Source organism: Meleagris gallopavo, chromosome 10, assembly GCF_000146605.3.
Source record: "Meleagris gallopavo isolate NT-WF06-2002-E0010 breed Aviagen turkey brand Nicholas breeding stock chromosome 10, Turkey_5.1, whole genome shotgun sequence".
NCBI lineage: Eukaryota > Metazoa > Chordata > Aves > Galliformes > Phasianidae > Meleagris > Meleagris gallopavo.
In genome coordinates, this window is record NC_015020.2 from 12682687 (window position 1) to 12705978 (window position 23292).

Here is a 23292-nt window from a genome sequence, read left to right on the forward strand (position 1 = left end):
TGAGAGAGCTCCTTTGTAGATTTTTATGACTTTGCATATTGGTGGTATGAGTTTCTTGTATCTATCATGTTGAACATCTGATATTTTGATAATTATCTCATTGCTTCCCTTCTCATTTTTTCAAAATGCAAGAAGGTAACTTTTCTGTAATTCATCTTTAACCTTTTATTCTACAAGTTTAGTTGCTAGACGCTCATATGAGGCTAGAATGAAATTCTAAAGTTTAATCATGTGAATGTTACGTAAGACAGTAAGGCCTTATGATATTAAAAATAATTCAAGGCCTTCTAATTTTCTCTTGGCTCAAAGAGCACTGTGTAGTTTTGACACCAGCAGTTCCTTCAGGTAATAATGTTTGTGCCCTGTCACTTATGTACTGGTGCAGCTCCCAGTGCCACTCGTCTAAATGTCTATTTGCAACGATTTATCACTTGAACCATGTTTTTTGTTAGGCTTTTGGAACACATTGCATGTTATCCTTCAGCATGTTAAAGCAGCATCTTTTGAAATATATCAGAGATGATGTGAGTTTTCTTTTTATTTTTTCCTAGTTTCATACACAAGATGAATACAGCTGAATTCAAAAGCGCAACATTCCCTAACGCAGGACCAAGGCACCTACTGGATGACAGTGTCATGGAGCCTCACGTCCCATCGAGAGGGCAGGCAGAAAGCTCCACCCTCTCTAGTGGAATTTCAATAGGTGGGAACTGTAAGCATACTTGTGCAGTAAATGGTCTTCCAGTAAGGATTTTAGCATGTTTAGTTGGACATTATGTGCAGTGGTTCTATTCTAAAATACCAATTCTACTTTAGAGCAGACTTGAGAAATGTAGGTGTGGAAAGGTAGTACAAATTGTACAGCATAAACCACAAGGCAACAAATTATTAAAAAGTGGGTCGTTATTTTTATAGCCTCTTAAATGATACTCCCCTTATTACCTCTCTCCTACCTCATGGAGTGAAGTACAGAACACCATTTCATAGTTTTTTCTCTCTTCCAGCTCCCCTCCCCCCCCAAGTTGCTCTAAATTAAAATGGTCTCAAGGTATGTATTTGAAATGCCTTATAAAATTGACAGTGAGAACTGTAAGTTGCTGACAGTCTTTAGAAGCATAATTGATAACTACCTTTACATTTTCTTGGCAGGAGCAGATAGCAATTTAATCTTCAGGTACTTCAAAATGTCAGAATAGGCTTCATTTTGATAAATTATTTATCTTCAGATATTTAAGGTATCCTTTTTGCTTCCTGAGTTTCTGGTGGGTCGTAAGTTGCTCTTTTTTCCTATTGCCCTCAGGAACTTAAAGGGAGGGGAGGAGAAGGCAAGTGCTTCTCCATATCTACCTATCTGCAGCCAGAGTTGAGAAATTAAACTTGTGCCACAGTACCTTTTCTTGAAATAATTTGTTTGGTAGAGTGTTTCAGTTTTTTTACACAGTTATGGTAACATAGGATTTTTGTAGTGATATATGTTTACTTGGATGATGTAACTGTAGAAAGCACACCTCTGCTTTTTCTCCCCCAGCAAGAGAAACAAGGTCATCTATTTTCAAATTATAGTTTTCAGGAATTGGTCTTGTGTTTTACTGAGAAGGAAGCCATAACTTGAGCAAACACCAGATATTTCTTGTGAAAAAATCAAATACATGGGGGCAGTGATTTTTAAAATTATGTTAGTAAGAGAATCCCCGGGACTAGCTTAAATCAGAGTATTTTGGACTTCTTCCCAGCAGACAGCTTCCACTATTAAATGTGTACTGCTTGACAGTTGTCTGTAGATTGCCTGCTCTGGCAAAAGTTGCCATAATCATCCAGCAGGAACGGTGGTGTTTGTTAGCAGCACACAGCTCACATTCTCTGGGATTGCACCATACAGGAGATCAAAGCTCCTCATGCAGTTTACTGTCATCCAAGTAACTTCTCAGCATTATGCAGGGTTTAGGGAGGAAATGTGACTTTGAGGCGTAACATTGTCCTTTTCTTAGTGTAGTTGATTTGGATCCTTCATGTGGTTTACTTTTGATGTTTTCAGTCTAAATAATATAATAAACTTCTGCAGCTGACCCTTTTCTCAGGCTAGATTATTCTTTCGCTTCCATTAAAGTTGAGCAGGAAAGGTTTGCCAGAGTTGACAAGCAGTTCTTCACATGGTATAATTTGGAACCTCTCACCATCTAGATGTTTTGGGGAATACAGGGATTTCCTATTTGGCCTAATCTCTGGATCTTACAACTTTTTGTATTGCTTAGATCAACCGTGGCAACTTGATAAGTCACTCTTACAAGCTGGAATAAATTGCCCCTTTAGAAGACTTTTTAAAAATCACTTGTAAAACATCAGCCCTAAGTGTTCTGTGGAAGATCACCATTTGTGGTTAGAGCTTCACCTCTTCCATTCTCTTCCACCTCTGATCTCCCTTTGTTCAGATACTTCAGTTTTTTATCAGTCTTTGACAGAGTCCAGCATCATCAGTGCTTTTGCTACCTCTTGATTATAAAAAATTTTGTGATGCAAAAGACAGATAGATAAATACATAAAGGAAAATAGAAATGCATACATAGAATAAGTTCTAGAGGCTTGCAGTATTTATTAATGGAGAATTCTTGGAAATTCCAAGTCTGGCATTCTATACTACTGCCTCAGCAGTATTTAAAGAAGTCGATTGAAGCTGCTTGAGTTCCTCCATCAGGTTTGAAGTATTCTGTTTACTCGGTACTTGGAAGTTGTACAGTCACTGCAGCTGAGGTGGTTTACCAGGTTCTATACAACTTCAAAAGATGGACAAGAAAACTTCTGAATGTATGCACTGAAAAGAGTGTTATTCTTCTCTCTGCACATAAATGTGGATTTAAACCTGTTGCTCTGGAAACAGGACTGCCTTTTCTTAGATAAAAGCCCATACAGGGCTTGAAGTTTTTGGACAAATGATTCCTTTTCAAAATGTGGCTGTTGTGTCTGATACGCCAGCAGCTTGAATGTGGCCTTAATAATGACTCTGCTACTTCATTACTACTTTAAATCACTCTTGTTTTGAGGCTGTTTGAACTTTTCATTTTGTCCTGGTAATTTAAAAGATCATACATGTCCACTTAATAACAAAAAAACACACGTCTTCACAGGCAAGCACATGTGTATGTAGGTTGAAATATTATCAGCAATGTCTCCATTTTACTTGCCAAGTGGCACAGTAATGTAGTATGTAATGCAGTATGTGTGGGTTTTGTTTTGACTGAGTGTATGTGGTAGACATGGGGAAGAATTGGCACTGCCCTGTGCCCTCCCCTGCACAGTGTTCCTATGCAGTCTGTGCTACACACAATCATTTCATGAAAAATAATCACTAAAAATACACACAATAATGTTTAAGTTCATGATCGTGTGGGGCCACGTGTGGCCTGCAGGTTGGACATGCTTGATGTAAATCACTGGAGCATGCAAGTGTCTTTTTTGTCAGACCTCATGCTGGTTGCCTATTCTGTCGATAAATGACTGTAGTCCTTTCACAGTTCAGAAAAGGAATTTTTAAACAAAGATTCTCCAGTGTACTGCTTCTTCATATACTTAAGGACTCTTCCATTTGTATTTGCCCAGTTATCTATGATAGAAGCTTTCACTCAGTAATCAGGAGATCAGCAGCAGTATTGTTATTGTAGAGTAAGGTAGCCAGATGTACATCTGGTTCTGTTGTGATTTTATCTGAACAAGAACAGCAGTGCTGTAGAAGAAACATTAGAACAGGCATACCCAATATGAAATTGGAAACGTTTACATGAATTCAGAAATATTAACAACAGAGATTTGTCTCATCTGAGGTTTAGACATTCATGTTTTCAACAGCTGCATTTGAGCTACTCATCTGGAGCTTTTTATAAATGCATGGAGAGATGGTATCTTCAAGGGTGTGATTCATCTCATTCTCAAGGGGGCAGCTAAAAAGAGCATGTATGACTTCTGTCCTTAAAACGCTTCAGTTCTTTGGATTTGGACAACTAACAAATGAAAATGTGGACAGAAACCACTGAACAAGACTTCTGCTTTTTGTTTTTAGTCAACTGGGATAGATGCATTTACTTTCTAGTGGAAGCTTATTGAGAATTCGGCACAACTTGCAATAGTTGGCATTAGAGCTACAAGCTGTGATCCCTCTGTTTTGATGTGGTTGCTACATCCATTCTTTCAAAAGAGATGTCTAAGCATCACCCTAGGCTGGGTTGAAGGAACTACCTGTGAACTTTTTCCAGCTGGCTACCTGAATTTGCCCATTTCCTTCTCATCTAAAAGTAGGGTGTAAATTAAGTGTATTCATAGATAGCGTAAATTTTTATTTTATTCATAAGGTTATTGGATTTTTTTTTTAAGAATACAATTTTCTAGCACTACCTGATTTGCTTATACTTTTTCTTTTTAATTCTTCACATACTCAAGTGTCTTCAAGTATCTCTGCAGCAGTGTTCACCTTCATTCATGTTTATAGGAGTTTGGGATTTCCAGCTCAGTTCAGCCAAGCCATATTCTGCATCTGTTTAATTGTTCAAATAATTCTGCAGATGTGAAGGGAGCGTGTAAAATCACCTCTTCATATATTGCTTCTGTGTGGTTTTTCTCCTCTTACACCAGCCAGCATTCCAGATGCAGGGTAAATTTGCCTGAGAGGTTTCTGAACATGCATTCTCATGGGTACACCAGTTAAGTGTTGTTATAGAAGTAAGACCACAGAAAGAAACAGCTGAAATTGAGAGTTAAATTTTAGATGCTTAAAAACTCAAAGGAAACACATTTCTAGATTATATTTGTAAGAGTTTTGGATGCAAATTAAGTTTTAACTTTGGTCTTTTCTTCCTTAAAACTTTTTTTTTTCTTACTTTTCCTAGTCTGCAATGCTATGGGTGAAGGTCTGAAAAACTAAAGCTATGAAGCATTTGTATTTAGTTGTGTGTTCTAGTTGGTCAAGGATAACTTGAGCCTTTATGTTAATGCAATCAGTGAAATTAATACCATAGTCTGAGAAAGGTGTTTGAAATCAATGCAAATTAATGTAAGAAAATGGTTTTGTGGGATCAGTATATTTGGCAAGTCTAAACTGGCATAAAATGCTTACAGGGCTATCAACTTTTTAATGAATTCCTCTATTAATTCTCCATCATGAAGTACTTGAATTCTACAAGGGATTATATTTCTCTTTGAATAAATGAAGTATATGTGTAGGTATACAGCATACACATTTTCAGTTTTTTGGCAGCCTGTGTAGAGCCTGTGTAGAGAAGAACTCTACACAGCCAATGTGTGTTTGAATCTTACCCCATCGTGTACTGTTCAGGTGTTTAGGACTCCTGAGTCATCAGCAGTCAGATGGAGAAGGTCGAAGTTGGATAGGATTTCAGGCAGAAGTAGTATTTTCTTTATTTTTTTATAATATTCCTTTTACACAAGGACGTAGATGCTAATCTCTTGCTCTAATTCTGGCTACCTCTTTTCTGCTGTTGTGAACTACTGCTTTCTTAGGGATATAGTTTTTAAAAAAAAAGACAGAGTTGTGAAATTCTTCAAATTAAAAATGTGCATCTGGATACGTGGATTTGAGTAGAGAAAAGGGACGTTCAGCACCTGGCCTTCCCCAATCCTTAATAGTGTTTGGTAGAGAGCATTCACTCCTTGTGTTTTGTGATCAGTGCAGCTGTGCACAACCTCTGTTTTTGCCCCATCTGTATCCTATGGCTTCTGTTCTTTTTGTTAGCTGGATGAAAGTAGTTATTAGTTATATTATATGTCTGTGTGTTGATTTTCTGGCAGTATATTGAGTTATCAGTCAGTGTTAACACCATCAGTGTTAAGCTCCTTAAACTTTGTCATACAGTACATGATACTGAACAAGTTAAAATATTTGAGAAATTTTGTTATAATAATAGACTTAACAAGGCAGAACAGTTTTTAGGTCACAAAGTCCATCTCCATGGCATTTGCTAGACTGTACCATGCTGCAACAATTGAGAATCAGGCCTAACGACCAGTATTTTATGTTTTTGCATTAGAATTTCAAGCTTTGTCAGGTCAGTCACTGGCTATAGTGACTAGAGCTCTGGAAACACTGTGTAACTGGAGCCAAAAGAGTGTCAGTTGCAGATTTGAGAAGGGGAAAGAATTTTTAGTCTGAATACTTTTTAAGCTCTTTGGGGTTGGTTTGTTTATATTAACACCTGTTTAACTTTGGGGACTAACTTATGGATAAAGGAAGCCTGTGTTAAATGTTCCATATCCTCAGACTTTCAGCAACGAATGGATGCTGTGATTGGTGGGGGGGAATGGGTATGCCATGGTCTAAGCATTCCCTATCACGGAAGTGGAAGCCTAGCCTCACTCTTTGGGTGGCTGGAGCAGAGACATGTGTATGTGTATCTAGAAATGCAACCAGCAAATTCACTGCTGTATTCAGCTGCAGTTCTGGAGCTGTGGGTAAGCAATCCTGAAAGTTCTCCAATGATCATCGTCAGCACAGTGGACGAAAACCCATTTTTGTTTGCTGCTGTTCCTAGGGAAGGAGAAGCCCTTCCTGCTCTGTAGTATTCGTGTTATTAGTAATAAAGGAGACTAGGGAGATAGCACTATGTGTCAGGTGGTTTCTTAAATCAAACCAGAACTCGTGCAGATTACTTAATAGAAATGATTTGAACTGCCTAGAATTTCTTGTTAAGTTTAACCTGAAGACCTGCTTGAGGTTGTTGGAAAAAAAAACAAATATTGAGTACATACTTGAGAAAAATTTAAGAAGGTGATATATTTTTAAAGTAGCGAATGAATGAAATATTTCCAGTTGAGGTGGTAGTTAAATAGTGCACTTTAATGTTTAAACAGAATTTGGCTGGGCATCTAATTTTTAGTATGTTAAACAGTTCCTTTCACTCTATTTTGTTTTGAATTGAGGGATATAATCCATCTTTTTCTTTTGAGGAAAGTTTTTTTTTTTAAAATGCATTTTGTTATGCAGAAAATCCTAAGTTTCTTAGCATCTAAAAGAAGTTCCATTAGATATGTTCTGTGTAACCGTTAAAGAGAGTGAGTTGAGAGCTAGAATTCAGTTGTTTCCAGGTTTCTGTTACAGTTCCTTTGAGAACTACATAGGCATCTACATAGCTGGGGTGGTTACTCTGCTTTCTTCTAAATTAACATTGCTTTAAGAAGTGGCATTGCTTTATCAACGAAACTTTTGATTGAGCCCCCAGAATACACACAAGTTTTCTCACTGTTCTGAATGTGTCACAGGGATTATCACTTTCTGAAAGATGACGTTCCAACTCTTCAGCAGTAGTTTGTTTTGCATTTCTAAAAGCAGCACTTGCTTTTAAATGTTTTTGTTAGAATACTTAGCATAGTGTTTGATATATAACTCTCTTAGCAAAGCCAATGGAGTCAGCATCGAAATGTCATTTCGGATAAAGTTTTAACATCTCATCCTGTTCAAATATTTATTAAAAAACCAAACCTTCGTAATACAGAATTTGTTGTGCAGTTACTTGAAGTAAGAACTCTTACTCTACTGTAGTAACAGTGGCTCTTAGATGTGCTGTCCTCACAGCTGCTGGATGATGCCATCTACACTGACTGTTTTTCCTGGAATCTTGTTTAAGCTGTTTCTGTTCCATCAGTCCCTTTACAACCCAGCTAATGTAAAACAAGAGACAGTGCAGAATACAGGTACCAATCTGCTTTTCCATACAGAGGGTAAATAATCAAGAAGTATGAAATCTTCATAAATATGGCAAAGAAACAATCACAGAAATCAACAGAAAGCAGGCAGCTGCTGTAACTTCTAAGTAGTTAAATGCTGGAGCATGTAAGTACTTAAATATTAAAGACACTTCTAGAAAATGTTTAGTCACCCCTTGAGTCTTCTACTCCTCTTTCTTGCAGCAGTTTGTGTCTGGCTTAGGAGCCAGTATTTCCACCATCACTTCATTGTCTCTTAGCTTCTTCCATCATGCAAGTTACCTTTAATGTTAGTGTGAAGCAGAGTAGGATGTTCCTTTCAGGGCAAAATCAAGGAGAGACAAATAATATAGTATTTCATGGAGAACTATGCTAGATCACCTTAGTAAGATGCTGAGCTAATGTGTGGCAAGCAGGCTAAGTTGAATTGGTTGGCAGGGAAAGGTGTGTATTTCTCTTAAATTTTGCATGCAGAGAGGTACAGCCAGTGCTGAGATTTTCAGTGCTCTGACTGCATTGCTCCTGCTGTGTGAGAATTGCTCCCATCTTTATTTTGCGTTTGCTCAAGAAATACACAGACTGCTTAACTCTTCAGGGCACAACTGCCCTCCTGATTTTTCTGCATGAAATCACAGGGAACTTGTTATTTTCAACCTTTCTTCTACTATGGGAACCCTTAAGAAAGGCATGTTGATTCAGATTGTTTTGTGTTTTTTTTGTTGTTGTTGTTTGTTTGTTTGTTTTAAGTTTGTCTGAAAGTAATTCTAAATAACTTTTTTAATATATTCAGGCAGGAGAGCCAGCAAATTTTCAAGTTAGAGTGCCAAAACAACAGATCCTTCAGCAGTAATTCCTCAACAGGGCCTGAAAAAGTGACAAATTACTTGAACAGCATAAGTAGAAGTAGTTTATAAGTACTGTAACAGCTAAAATTGTACCTGTTAAAGCCATGAAAGAAAGCAGATATTTGTCAGATACTTCCTTCAGGTTGCTGGAAAGCAAATATCAGATTTGTATATGTATTGATTAATTTATTTGTTTTCATTTTTAAGAACAGTAGACATGACTCTACCTTGTCAGTTTTTAAATACTTTTTAAAGTGCATATGCTGTTAATCAGACAAATCAGCATTTACCATCATCCTTAAATTTTTAAAATGTCCTTTCTCTTATTAGGTAGGATTCCTTACTTTTATCTTCTTCACGTGCACCTAGATGCAGTCCATTTTAATCTCTACTTCAATTTAATGTGAGATTCCTGAAGTAAACCCTTAATCATTTTCACTGTAGTGTTTTGGTGAAGTACGTTACGTATTTAATCTTAAATATTCTGAGGAGAAACAGCCATATCAGAAGTAGTTGAGTTGTAGATGATGAAATGAAGTTATCTTTCATTCTTATTTTTTTAAGGTAGCAGTGATGGTTCTGAACTCAGTGAAGAGACTTCTTGGCCAGCATTTGAAAGGTAAGAAAAACTTTCTCAAATTGCATGTCTTTATTGAAATATTACTGCTTACAATCTCTCAGTTCTGAAAATGATGTTTTGTTTTAGTGATCAGTAGATCACTTGTGAGAATTTGAGAGCAAGGTTAATAAAACTTTAAAGAGGACTGCTGAATCTGGTAAGGCAGCAGAGAAGTATCTTCTGCTCACTAGTAGTTAACAGAGTTTTGTCTAATTGAATGCCTACTCATTGTGCAGATTCTTCTAAAAAGATCAGCCAGAGTATCACTAAACCCCAAACGATTTTTCTTCTTTTATATACTTGCATATCTTGTGTATGGTATTCATGTAACCTGTTGATTTTCACTTTCTCTGAGATGCTTCACCCAGTTTTGTTCCATTTGTTCTTGTCATTGACATCTTCTCTTGTTTTTTCTCCCATGTCCTCTTGAACTCATTGTTACTTGCCTCTGTTACATAGGAAAGCACAGTAACAAACCTTACTTATGTCTTTTGTGGTTCAGAATTAGTATCTAGCCCCTTATCCAAATACCTGCAAGTACTCAGGCTATATCGCCCAATTTAGTCCGTTCTCATGGCTTTTGAGAATGTGGAAGTTGGAAGTTTCATCTTCCCACAGCTTGATAAGATGTGTCATAAAGTGCTCAGTTTGCTTCAGTAACTTGATTTCAGGTTATCCATCAGCTTCAGAACTGCCTTGGATGACTTCTACCATGCTATGAAGACAGGCTTGTTACATATTTTTTTGTTGAGGAGACTAGTCAGAAACTGTATCACAGGCTTCCTTCTACTTGAATTTAAGCAATTCAAGTTGTGTTACTTTCGGGCTGAAAATTTTGAAGATCACTCTCACTGCCAAAGGTGAACATTAATATGCTATAAATATGATTATATGCACGAGGAAACACCATCAGAGTTTCATTAGGTAAGAAAGAAATAAGAACATTCCATATAAGCATAGAAAAAATGTTGGGTCAGAAAAGAGATGTGTAACTTTTATGTGCTCTCTGATGCAACATGAAATTTTCAGAGATTTTCATTTTGTTTTAACTTCCCAGCTGCATTATGAAATTAATCAAGTTCAAGATATTATCCAATCAAAAATTTTATGGGAAAGCTTTAGACAAAAGTGATGAATTCAGCTGTGTACTCCTCAAGTAACAACAAAAAAAAACCCTAAGTTTTAGTAAGTCTCAATGTTATCTCATGATACTAGAGAACAGCAGCACTCTCCAGCATTGTTTGTGTATACCTTTGAGGTAAAGCAGAGTATTTTTCATCCATGTTGTGAGGAGAACTGACTAGTCCTGACTTCTGCTAATTAAAAATGTTGCTTTGTGTCCAACATGAGTATGTCAGAAGATTTTTTTCCTCTAAATTCTCAATTCCTTCAGTATTTTCCTTCCTCCTGAGAAGGGCACCTTGGTAACTCCACTTGAAGTTCCATGTTTTTGATGACAAGTTCTCTCATTCTCTTCCAGCAAGGATTGATTTTTTTAACAGACATTCAGAAGATGTGAAATTCCTGGATATGCAACAGCCTTGCATCTGTTCTTTGGTTTATAAGATGCTGAAGCATATTGTGAATTTAAATAATAAACTGAAATGCAAATATTAAGATGGTATGATCACTAGAAAGAACATCTTTGCAATTTTTATCAGCCTGGCTACCACTCTTAAAAGAATTATTCATCAAGGCATAAACATTAGTTGACTGGAATTGATAGATACTGGCAAATAGGGATGCAATCAGTGTTCCTAATGACTGCGCCTATGCCATGCAAGTGGGAATTCAATATTCCCCATTTAGAAATAGGATCTTTGGATACGAGAGCTCAAATCAGCATAATAGAAATAAAGTAGAAATAATGTGCCTAAAGGGAAGAAACGAGATGCATATTTCCCCAGTGACAGAAGGAAGTGTATGGAATATCAAATACTCCTGTTTTTTTTTTCTGGCCCTCCAGATATTTTTAACTGGAAAATGCAGAAGGGAGGAGAACTGGAGTCTCCGTGGTGTTTTTTTATATTTTTAAGAGTAAACTTATTTTGAAACTTGAGAGAGCTTTCAGCATTGGAGTGTCCCTTTAAGTTAATCAAAATTACTCTGAAGAATGTAATTTCCAGTTGTGGCAGTGTATCATTTGAAGGGTAGTATACGAAATGCCACTTCATTCTCATTAGTTGTCAACCTGAGTGTTTCTGAGTAGATTTACCTTATATAGTTCAAGTCCAAGAGTGATGCCCTTCTTCTTATGCAAAAAAGAATTGTAAGGTTAAGAAGACTTATTTAATTTGCATGTGAAATATGAATATATATGCAACTCAATTAGTTGAAGTAGAAAGGTTTTCTTTCATCTTAATTACTGCTTAATTTGTCCAAAACTTGAATGCACTTTAAAAAACAAAAAATATTTCATACATTCTAAGACATCTTTTATCTGCAGCTGGTAATTCATTAGTAACATGTTGGTGATTCCTCTTGCAACAGAAGAAATGTTTCATCTGGTTTCAAAAGAAAGCCACAACAACAATGAAATCACTGTTTTTCTCATTTAATACTGTGGACCTTTAGTGCATCTCTTTTGTAAGGCTTTTACTTTTGGGAGCTTTTTTGCCTGCTATTCTGAATCTGGATTGGAACACAACAGTGTTACTTCTTTAGGCTTCCCATTCCCATACCACCCTGCCCATATAAATGCACCTTTGCAGTTAATGCAAGGCACTTCTGACAAGTGATAGGTTATTTGTTAAGTTTATACTATCTAGGAGATATTGCTTGTAAGCTTCTCAGTCGTGTTCTTAACCACCTGCTTTCTGCCGAATTGGATTTCAGCATAACATGTTCAATTTGAAAAAAATGGTTGAAAATAGGAGGTGGGAGAAAAGTGGACATATTTCTGTTGATTTAAATGGAATTCAGTAAATTCTCAGTTCAGAAAATCAAAAGCAAAGCAGTATTCAAAACGGAGGTCTGGAACACCAGTCCTGGATAACAGGATAGATCAGATTAGAGGTTCTAAAACGTGAAGCCTACGCCTAAAGCTGAACGTTGATATGAATTGGAGAATTGAGATGTTGCTTGGATTCCTTCAGTGTATCATAAGAACAACAGCGCTTGTCAGTCAATCCCAAGATATTTTGGTAGAGCTTTTGATTCTCTTCAACCCAACAGCTTGCGTGTGTGTGTGTGTGTGTGTGTGTGTGTCTACTCATAGAATTAGAAATGTGTTCTTTTTTGTAGTAACATCTTAGTCAAAATTTTAAGACATCAATGTTTTATTAATATGCCTTCTTTATAGAGATGTAGTTTCTAAGCAGTAAACACAGGCTTTTCTCTCAACGATCACCTTCAGTGCTGATAAAACATCTCAGCATCATGAGTTTTGACAAAGTGAAACCTATTCAAATAAAAGGCATGGTATCTACCTCTGCATGTGTTTTTGTAAATAAAATTATCCTGGTTTTTATATGGAAGAATTGGATTTGTGATACGGACACAAAAGAAAATTACTAAGCTGTTTTAGCAGTCGTGCTGTTTGTGTGAATAAAAGTATATGTAATACATACAATTTATAATGGAATCCAACAGGAACAGGTTGTACCATTCTCTCGGTCCGGGGACAAGAGTGTCACGAAATGGCTATCGAGGCCACATGAAGGCCAGCAGGTACAATCCCCACTGCACACAGAGGTGTCAAACTTTCCCTCTGGTGTTGGTGATTTGGTTTGGTTTAATAATTAAGTGGTGTTTTCTGATGTTCTCTTTTTAAACTTACATGTCCAAATAAATAAAGGTAAAGACCTTTTTTCTTCAAACTTCAAGCTTTTTCCTTCTGTGACTTAATCTGTGTCATCATAAGGGCTTTTGTTCATTCTGGTCTGCAAATCCCAATTCTGAACCACTGGGTCTCTGTATCCATGCTTAAGGGTATTTTACCATTGGTAGCTTTTTAACTGCGTGCCACTGTGTAGTAGTGTTGGTAGTTCTGCAGACAGCAAAGTTCCTTCTTGTGCTAATGGCTATAGCACTCAGAATGTTTTCTTTGTTAGTGGTTATTGACTGAATTCCTTTTCCCCAAGACAAGTGAGATGGTTAAACAGAATAACGCATGAAATTTGGTCCCAATTCTATATAATACACAGTGTTCTTTGAAAGCTGATATAGTAATATGACTGATTCTTCTGAGTAATTAAGCATTGTCTGCAGCTGTGTGGCACTGTAATTGGGAAATAAATGGCAGATAACTATGCATTTTTTTCATGTTAAGAAGCAAGCATTGTCTCACTGAGTTAAACTCATGTTCCCATCGATGTCCAAAATTGTCTCCACATCCTCATCCTCAGTAGGTGCTGCAATGAAAAGGCTTGCTGGATTTCCAGTTCTCTTTGAATAAGTACAAGTGCAGGATGGATAAAGCAGCAAATGCTGTCTTACTTCAAAACAAGTTTCAGATGCTGCATGACTTCTTGGCTTTTCCAGAAAGCTGCTGGGTTCAGCATTGAGTTGTATGCTCTGATTGACATTTACTGAAATGATTCCTGTTGTGAATTTTTCTGACAGAAAATGTTTTATGCTCCAGTCACCTTCATAACTGTAATAAAGCTAAGTTGTATTTTTCAGTGCTGTAGCTGGCATTTGTTTTTTTGCCCTTTGCTCCTGTATCCTATGCGAGTTAGATCAGGATGGGGAGCACACCAGATGCATTCAAACACCTTAAAGCTGTGGTTTGGGTTTCTGCTCTTTATTACTGCTCCTGCTCACTGTTCTTGCTCTTGGATATTTTTAAGATTGTGCATGTTTGAGCTTTTGCTTTGTTTTCTGATGTGCTAATGATTCTAGTGTTTCTAACAAAATCAACAGAAAATTGACAATCTTTCTTGCAAGGACTGAAGGAGATGTTCTAACAGAGAGCAACAGTACTCCAAACATTTGCCAGTTAAAATCAATCACTCTTGAATTTGAGTTGTTCTAGGCTTTAATTCTTTTTTTAATTAAAGACTACCTGCTTGGCTAATTTTTCTGATCATTTTGCTTGTGAGTGTAAATTCCACTGCAGCAATTCCACGTAACAGCCAGAGTCTTTTTCCACAATGAAGTCTAATAAATAAGAACCTGGCAATTATAAATTAAAACACAGATATTTGCAGTAGTTTTGAGGTAATGACTGGAGAACTTCACTAGGAAAAATATATTCTTTTCACACACTTTTTCACATACTCCTTTCAGCTCCCTAGAATCTGAAGATTTGGCTGTTCATTTGTATCCAGGAGCAGTTACTATTCAAGGCGTTCTCAGGAGGAAGACTTTGTTGAAAGAAGGCAAAAAACCCACAGTAAGATTTATTTATTTATTTACTTGTTTTTATGAAAAAAAAAAACCCTCACTTTCTCAGTTTCTTCCTTTGCTCAATTGTAAGTACAATAAATGGCAAGCATGCAATTGATTTAAGTGTCTGAATTCTCCTTTGCCTTGCTGATAAATATTAGGGTCACTGCTAGATTTTGCATTCTTCTGTTTGGTGGATTTATTCAGTTTATGAGGATATGCCCATTATGTAGGAAGTGGAAGAGAAGTGTAATGCAGCTTAAAATTCTGTACAAATACTGATAACTTTAAAGGTGATGAACATGTTTCATCTTCCTGAATAGCTTATCGGTAGGTAATAACTCTCTTAGTGATTGCACTGCAATTGTCTGATTAATTACAAACCAAAATAGGTATTCATGTCAGAGGAGTATGCTTTCTGGCTATGCATAAAATGAAAAAGAAAAGGGGCAAGCGTACTCAAGCATACTTTAGCATTTCTTTTGTACATTATGCTTGTTTTTTTCCCCTTTCTCCCTAGGTAGCATCTTGGACAAAGTACTGGGTAGCGTTGTGTGGAACCCAACTCTTCTACTATGCTGCAAAATCTCTGAAGGCCACAGAGAGAAAACATGTACGTAAAACGGGCATATTTCAGTATCATTTAACAAAATTAGAATATGATTTCCTGATGTAAACCTAGAGATAAGTTTTTAGTATGATTTCTAGTGACTACTATCCTGTCTTCCAGTCAGTCAGCTCACCTCGTACAGATATGCCCTAGTAAAAATATCGTGCATGCTCATGTGCTACAACAGGAACATCTGCTTTGCATATGCCATGAATTTACATCTGTAAGGATGGAAAGTATGTCATGGGGTCTGTCTGCCTTTTTAAGGTAGAAGTCATATCTCCTGATGATTTCTGAATCTTGCAAGAGTTTGCTACTTGAAAACCAAAAAGTCACTGAGAAATCATTAGATACGGCATTAAACACGCATCGATTTCTACCGATTTCATACGTGTGGTAAAATGAGCCTACCTTCTTTTTCCATCTCATCTCGTGAACTACAAGTGACTACAAAACAGTTCGTACATTGCACAGAGTTAGCACATCACATGATGCTGGCTTTCCTTTCGTCTGCTGCAACTTCATTTGAAAGAATCTAGAAATACTTTGCTTATATGGGAAAGTAATAAAATGAATTTTCTGTTGCCGTTCCAGGGATGTCATGGTGTGCATAGTTCAATTCTGTTTTCATTGGTTAATTATAATGGAAGAGGATGTGCCAGAGATTCTGCTAGGAAACTGGATAAAATTTGAGATACTTGAGTCTTTTTCCAAGTTCGTTCACTACTTGGAACCATTACTTATAGTTGCCTTGGCCAGTGTTTCAGTTTAATTTATGACAACTGTCACTGAAGAACATTTGCTTTGCATAAAGTTTATGTAATTTCAGAAACCAAGATGTGCTGTAGGATCCTAGAAGGGGGGACTGTCTTTTTTCTTTTTGGTGCAAAATATGGGGATTTAATCCTAATGTATTTATGTTCAGAGGGCAGAGATTTGAAGCTTAACGTTTCTGACTTGAAGGCTCCTGAATATTTGAGTTTTCTGTTCCATTTGGAAAGTTTGTATCATGTATTGTCTTAATCTACAAAGCAGTTGAGTGTTTTCCACTTCTACTGGAAGCAAATAATTAGGAAGCAGTCTTCTAATATTCAGAGTAATTTAATGTTAGCTAATTATTGGTGGAAAGGTTTCTTTGCCATATCAACTGCCCCACCCCTACTAGTTTTGCTTGCTTAGGTGAAAGCTAAACGTATCCTCCCTAATTTGTCAGTTAAGAATGGCAATGTGCTGGTATGACCAAAGTCCTGTGAGCCAAGCATTCTGTCTCCAGAGCGTCTTCAGAAAAGTGCATCTGTATGAATGCATTTACCTCTGCAATCAGTGAAGAACATATGGAAGGACTGTCTCATTAAAAGTAAAGGTAGTTGGAAAGTGCAAAGTTGTAAACTATTATGAGCAGAAACGTGAATTACTAAAGCAAATGCGAAAGAAAGAACTGAGAGAAAACTTATGCTGACATAATGTCACTAACAATTAATTGCTGGTCGTTCTGAAAACACAAAGAAATGGAAAAGAAATCCTTCTCATGTCAGACTTTGGGCTTTTGTTAATGATGTGATGCCTTTAGGCCTTATGCCAAAATTACATTTTGTTTTCTTTCAAGAACAGAGCTTGCATCTTGTAAGTCTCTCCTGTCCACTCTCTGTTAAAATACTGAATGATGGAAGAGTTGTACCATACTTGTACCTATTCAATCAGAAGTTATTTTGAGATTGTGTATAAATATTTTAAAACAGTCTAAATGGCATGTAGGTTTAGAGAGCTTGGAAGAATTGTTTGGCCAGTAGTGGTGGTGTTTGGAAAGTCAAGGTGTTGAATGTTTATGTGGTCCATCTGTTTATCCATTTTTTCAGAATAACAATTTTAATAATGTAGATCACTTTGCCCTTTCTTTAGGACGAGTAAATGAAGTATAAAAAGATAGCAAATGTGGAAAAAAAAAAAAAGACAAAAATTAAAAAAAATTCAAGGTCAATATCTAATCTGTTACTGCAAAAATCTTTTGTCTTGGAGTGTGGTCATATCCACTTAATGCCCATTTAGAATGCTCTTTCAAAAATTATTTTCTGAACCTGTTGAAATGACTTTTATCTCCCAAAATCACTTTTTGTTGCAATACTTAAAACTAAACTGCTAGCAAACCAAGTGTAGTGTCTAAGAATTAAACATCTCACATCCTTTTCTTCCCCTGTTTATGTGCCAGAGGATGAGCTAGCAGACCAAGCTTACAGACTGAGGCTAGGATATATTCAAAATGATAATGCTGGCATGCTGACTGCTGTGAGCACTGAGCTGAGTTTGAGCAGTATCGAGTCCCTAGGAAAAGGAGATGGAGTGCAGTGGTAGCAGAGAGAAATAGCTGCTAGAGCACGTTGGCTTGGTCCTAATTATATGTTTAATTATGTATTTATTTCACTGGTTGTTTCTGCAGAATTGGACTGAACTGTCCAGTACTGCCTTGAGTTTGTGCACAACTGGTGTCTTGCTTTTAGCTGTTGAGGGCAGTGAACACAACTTGTTCTGTTCACAGATGTAAAGAAAGTTGGGAAGTCCAGGTCTCTGATTTGCTTGCTCAGGTGCAGGGATGATTAAAATAATGTAATACCTATCAGCTACAGTTTGGGCTGTCATTTATTTTAAACAAATCATTCACAGTGGGTGCACATGTACGCCTGCTCTTAAGCTTATTTATAGCTCTTTATGGTGAAATGAAGGTGAAAGCTTACCTAATAACTCCTGTAGGAGGTTGGCAAAGGAGGGAGAGAGGCTCCAGTTTATTAAACAGCCTAATCATAAGTGGTCAGGAACTTTGTTCAGCTAATTTACTTGTGTTGCACTTCTGGTACAGCTTTTGGTGGCTAGGATATCAATTTCAGTTGAGGGTTATTGTACAGAGGCTCAGCTTTTGTTCTGGAGTCTATGAAGAGGATTTCTCAAGTGTCATGCCCCTGTTCTCATTTGTCTACAATTTCAGAAAGCAGATTTAATTGAAGTAGAGTAAATTGTAGATGGTCTACCAGCTGTAGATAGTTGGTGTATCATTTTGTACTCACTATGCAAATTCTTCCCAATTATATCCCCCAGAGATCCATTCTAGAAGAGGCTAGATCTGGGTAGAATTTTCTAACTGTCCATATTAAATGGATTAAAAGAATGATGCTGTCTACTTGGAAGCAAGTTTCTTTTTCTAAGATTGATACATTGAGATTTACATAGCTAAACTATTCTAGACGTTTACCATTGTCATGTAAACATCCGTCCTTGCAACTTCCTTGCCCAAGGTTTGGTGATGTGGAAGGGAATGCTAGAATTAAACAATAGTTAGTCTGCTATATAAAAGTTCCTGGCTAGAGCTCTCGTGGCACATATGTCTTGATTACAGGCATGCTTTTGACTATCCTGCTGCTATTGCCTTAGGCAACTGAGACTGAGGACTTGGAATGTACTGACAGTGAAAGCAGTTCCAAGCTTAAAGTAGCCAACCTCTTTGGAAAATTACCTCATAAAAATGGCATGTGATCTTGCAAAATGGGCAAGAAATCACCTCCCTTCTAAACACAGGCAAGCCCGTTGTTCTCACTTCTGTGGTCAAAGGCAAAAGAGTATTCCAGCATGCTGTAGATATGCATCTGCTCTAAAGGATACTGTAGATAACCTGGATGAGACAAATTTTCTTGTGTTGCATCTACTAAGACAGACTAATAAATATAATGATCTTTGTATTTTAAAGAAGGAGGAGGTTTCAGTTGTTACTACGGTATTGGAAAACTGGAAAATTGGAGAAGTCCATACCAAACATATGGGCTTCAGAGCCCAGAGGATGAGGTACAGGAGAAGCTCAGAGGAATGTTTGTAAGAAGCTGAAAGCTTAATGGTAGCAACAAAGACACATCTGTGATCAAACCAGTAGTTGCACAGCTTTAGAAAAGGACAATAGTAAAAATAGACAACTTAAAATTAGTATTAAAGAAAAAGAAAGTATTCTCCTGGAGAAATGTGAGTACATCCATCAAAAGCTGTTAATAATGATTGAGATGGAAAAATCCTGCCAGTTTCTGTGGCAGCGTAGCATGCATGAGAGATTTTTCCATGTTTGTAGGTATTTGGAAAAGCAACAGAGACTTTCTGAGCCTTCACTCAAGAATGAACTGTTGTTCATTCCAAGCCTTCCCTTGCATTCTGTATTCAGGATTATGCCTGTTTATTGGCACTTCAGAAAAATTGTTATTTGCTGCTCGGAGGCTAAGGGAGTGATTTGAATATCAGCTCAACAGGAGACTGAATTTTTGATTTGAAGGTTTAAGCAAAAAATCTTCTGGGCAGAACTGCAGCAGCACGTCTAGTTCTGTGAAGCCTTACACTAGAGCTATGGCTTTCTATGCTTATCATACGAGTTTCGTTCCAGTGGTACGTCTAAAAAAAGCTGAGGGACCATGAACATTCGATCACAATGAAGCTTTCATTCCCTTCACATTAACAAAGCAAACTTGCTGTTAGCGTGGTTCCATGCATCAGTGGAGAATGAACTGCCTTGGGGGAACTATGTAAACATGCAGTACAAAGCCAGCAGTGCGAAGGAATGGGAAACTGACGTGTGCTTCACGTGATGATGGATTGATGCTAGCAGGAAATGCTTTCCTTGTGTGGAGCTTTTTACTTTCCAGAGAGGCATTGTGATTAACTTACTGTTTTGAAAGTGCTGAGCACTCTTGAGATGGCAGTAAGAATGAAAGAAGCAAGCTCTGGCAGTTTCAGGCATGTGATCTTTTTGCATATTGCAGACCTATTATTGAAACATATGACTGAGAAAGGAAGGAGCAAATGTGTCATTTCACATGACACTCTAGAAATGGATGCAGTTCGTTCTTAGTGGCAAGATTTCCACTTAGGTAAAACTAACCTGTTAATGCTTTGTAAGACTACTTGAAGTTTGCTTTTGCAAATCCCTTTTTAGTGTAAGTTGTCATCTTGTTTTTCAGGGCAATGTCTTGAGTCCATAAGTCCTGAATGTACGTGGAAATAACTTGTTATCCAGCTGCACATAGAATGATACAGCTATGTAATTTAGTTCTTAATCTCATGAGCTGTGACCAAACACATCTATCTCCCAGAAGCAGTAGAATGACTTAAAACTTTAATATGTGTGGTTCTACAGATTTTCTAAGGAATGGTCTTTTCCCACAGTTTCAGGTACCACAGTGGTACCAAAAGAAGCCATCCATGTGAAGTTTAGCAGGCAAGTCTCTTGGAAGAACAATCTTTACCCCTTTAACACCTAAGCTATCTGTTCAAGCATCGTTCAGTTTCCAAGTGTTGTTTCCACTGATGTTTAAATAGTTGAGCTGAACATGACTGATAGGAGCTTGTTGTGGAATGGTTCCTGCAAGTGTCACTATGGCAACATAATGATGAGAGTACATAAATGCTGTGTTTAGAAACTAGAGGGTGGACTCTTAAATTATTTTGTACTTGGTTGAAATACTTTTCATGTTTCAAGTATTGACCTAACATTTGTTCGTTTAAAGTTCTGATGTGTTTTAAACTGTGGTTTTAAATTGAGGTTTAAAATGTAGGGTGTTGGACAAGTCCCAGGTAGGTGAGCATAGATAGACATTATAGTGAGTGTGATACTCTCAAACTAATTAGCAGGAATTATTCCTTTTGCTAATGTTTCTTTTTTACTGGATTTGTAATAGTTAAACAGTATTCTTTCTAAAATGATACAGAAGAGATTTGATGCTTAATGCTGTAAGTCTGCTACAGGACATTAATATGAAAAGTATTCTAGAATTATAAATTCATTTTAATAACTGAAAATATCCTTGAAATTATTTTAGCTGTATGGCTTCTGAAAATACCTGTAATTAAAGAGAGGGCCAAATGACTCTGCTAACAAAGAGGCTAGAACAGGGATTTCAGAAGGCCAGGACAAAGATGCATCTGATAACAAACAGCATAGAGTACAGTTGGACCTTATGGGCACAGTGGAGAGGTTAAGTATTACAGAGGGGAGAAGTGCAAGGACTTACTGCAGTGAATGTGGGAAGAGGAGATCTGTCAACTGAAGACTAGAGGGAAACTGAATGAATTTGATATTGAAGAGAGAATAAGTGTCTGAGCAAGCCATGGGAAATGAATTGTGAGGGTCTGCTAATAACAAGAAGACCAGGAAGAAAGAAGCTGAAAATGGCCAAGGTGGGATTTAATGGACAAGTTGCCTGGAACTGAGAGAAGAGTACTGAGAAGTAGAAAATAATATTGCCCAATTGGATGAAAAGGAGAGCAGAATAAAGAAGTTGTAAAGAGAGGGAGTAGAGTAGGAGAGACAGTCGTCATGCTTAAATATGGACATACAAATTATGTCCATGTATGAGTGATAACTTAGGCAGGAAAACCCCATCGTTCTGGATATCTTGTCAATAAAAATGACTTATTTACTGGAATATACTTGCTCACTTTGAATAGTTTTGGCACTGATTAGTTAAATTTTTCTTTGTTAACAGTGGAGGGGATTAATCTTGCATTTTTAGTGCGTTTTTTAACGATGGTATATTCACATGCAAGCAGAAAGATGGTGAGGAATGCTGTGTTATTCATACAGTGTGGTTTAGATACTGGGTGCCTGGTTTGATGGATTGTGATATTCCTTAAAATATCCTTTGAATTTAGTTTGCTGTGGTAAGTTCTGATTTCATGAATTCCATGTAAAATTAAATTTATTGAAAACTAAGTGCTATGCTTCCTCTGACGATAGTCTTTCCATAACAGTGACACTGAGAGGAAGTGTTCTTTTAAATGCTTGTTCTGTGTAGTTGGTCAGTCTGGCTAAGGCTTTATGCTAGTTTACATCTCTGCCTGTATTTTCAGTTCAAATCCACCCCGAGCAAGAATGTGTCAGTCGTGGGCTGGATGGTGATGATGGCAGACGACCCTGAACATCCAGATCTCTTCTTATTGACAGATTCTGAGAAAGGTAGGCAGCACTCACACCAAGAGCACAGTGGTTCCAAGAATAAACACTGATTTTGCTGAGGTTAACCTGTGTATCTTAGTCTTCATTATGTTCTAAGTAGTGTCCAAAGTAACAACTTGTGTTTTTATTTTAAGTATTCATCTTCATTCTTTCAAACTATATTTAGTTTCATTTTTCAGAGACATTTTCACATACATGAAAATGTAAGTAGCTATGAAAAGAGTTTGCTATTCCACTAACACCAGATGCTTGACCAGGCCCCTCTCCCCTCCAAATGAAAAACAAACCACAAAACAAAACAGCTATTCAAATGCAGTGCCATTGCCAGGAAAAACAGTAAAATTCACTATTTTGCACTGAGAAGCCAGAGGGGGGAAAAAAAAGGAAAAAAAAATTACCTTTATTCCACCATAGTGAGTGCCCTGGTTTCAGTTTAAACTGAAGAAAATGTTATTTTTCTATAACTGTGCTCAAAGAGCATTATTACGAGCAGTTGTGATAAAGGAGTTTGACATTCCTCATTTTATTTACCTTCAGTCTGAGTACATTTTATTTCTGAGTGTCTGTTCTAGTTTATCAGCTTAAACTCAGCAACAGCAGTGTGAAAAGCTTTTGTAATACTTGGCCTTTCTGAATTCAGGTAAGTGTTGTCTGACATGAGATACTGAAAAATAATACTCTATCATGTCAGTGTATTGGGAATAATTTTCAAAGATTGTCAAATGAAGCTTTCTGGAACGCATTTCTGCGCTGTCCTGCACTTAATAAAAATAATGTGATGATATACCAAGTTGAAATAGTGGCACTGAACAAAAATGTGTTTTTGTTACATAATTCTGAGAAATGTTTTGTTGTTTTTCTGGCTGACACTGGTGTTAGCTGAAATCTACAGTGTCCAAAAGGAAGACAGACAAGCTATAACTTCTTGCACTATGTCAAACAATTGTTTAAGCTCCCCCAGGTATGGCAGTCAATGTGTAAAGTGGCAAGAACCTTTTGCTATTACATGTTTTCATAGCGTTCAAATTTAGTTCTTTGACTGGAGCAGATTTAAATGCAGTATTTGTTTTGTTTCCTAAGTTTTTTTTTTCCCCTTACCTTTCTCACTTAGGAAATTCATACAAATTTCAAGCTGGAAATAGAATGAATGCGATGCTCTGGTTTAAACACCTGAGTGCTGCCTGCCAAAGCAACAGACAACAGGTGAGAA

General features: G+C 37.0%; 1 protein-coding gene across 1 annotated transcript in view; it reads left to right on the forward strand.

Annotated features, from left to right (window-relative positions):
• Positions 1–23292, forward strand: part of RALGPS2 (Ral GEF with PH domain and SH3 binding motif 2) — a 36445-nt gene that overhangs the window by 4632 nt on the left and 8521 nt on the right. Inside the window, exons 6-12 of the mRNA XM_010715930.3 lie at positions 552–703; positions 9114–9168; positions 12760–12837; positions 14398–14503; positions 15017–15109; positions 21977–22082; positions 23194–23285. Coding sequence (XP_010714232.1) covers positions 552–703; positions 9114–9168; positions 12760–12837; positions 14398–14503; positions 15017–15109; positions 21977–22082; positions 23194–23285 — 682 coding nt within the window. The remainder of the gene's footprint in view (positions 1–551; positions 704–9113; positions 9169–12759; positions 12838–14397; positions 14504–15016; positions 15110–21976; positions 22083–23193; positions 23286–23292) is intronic.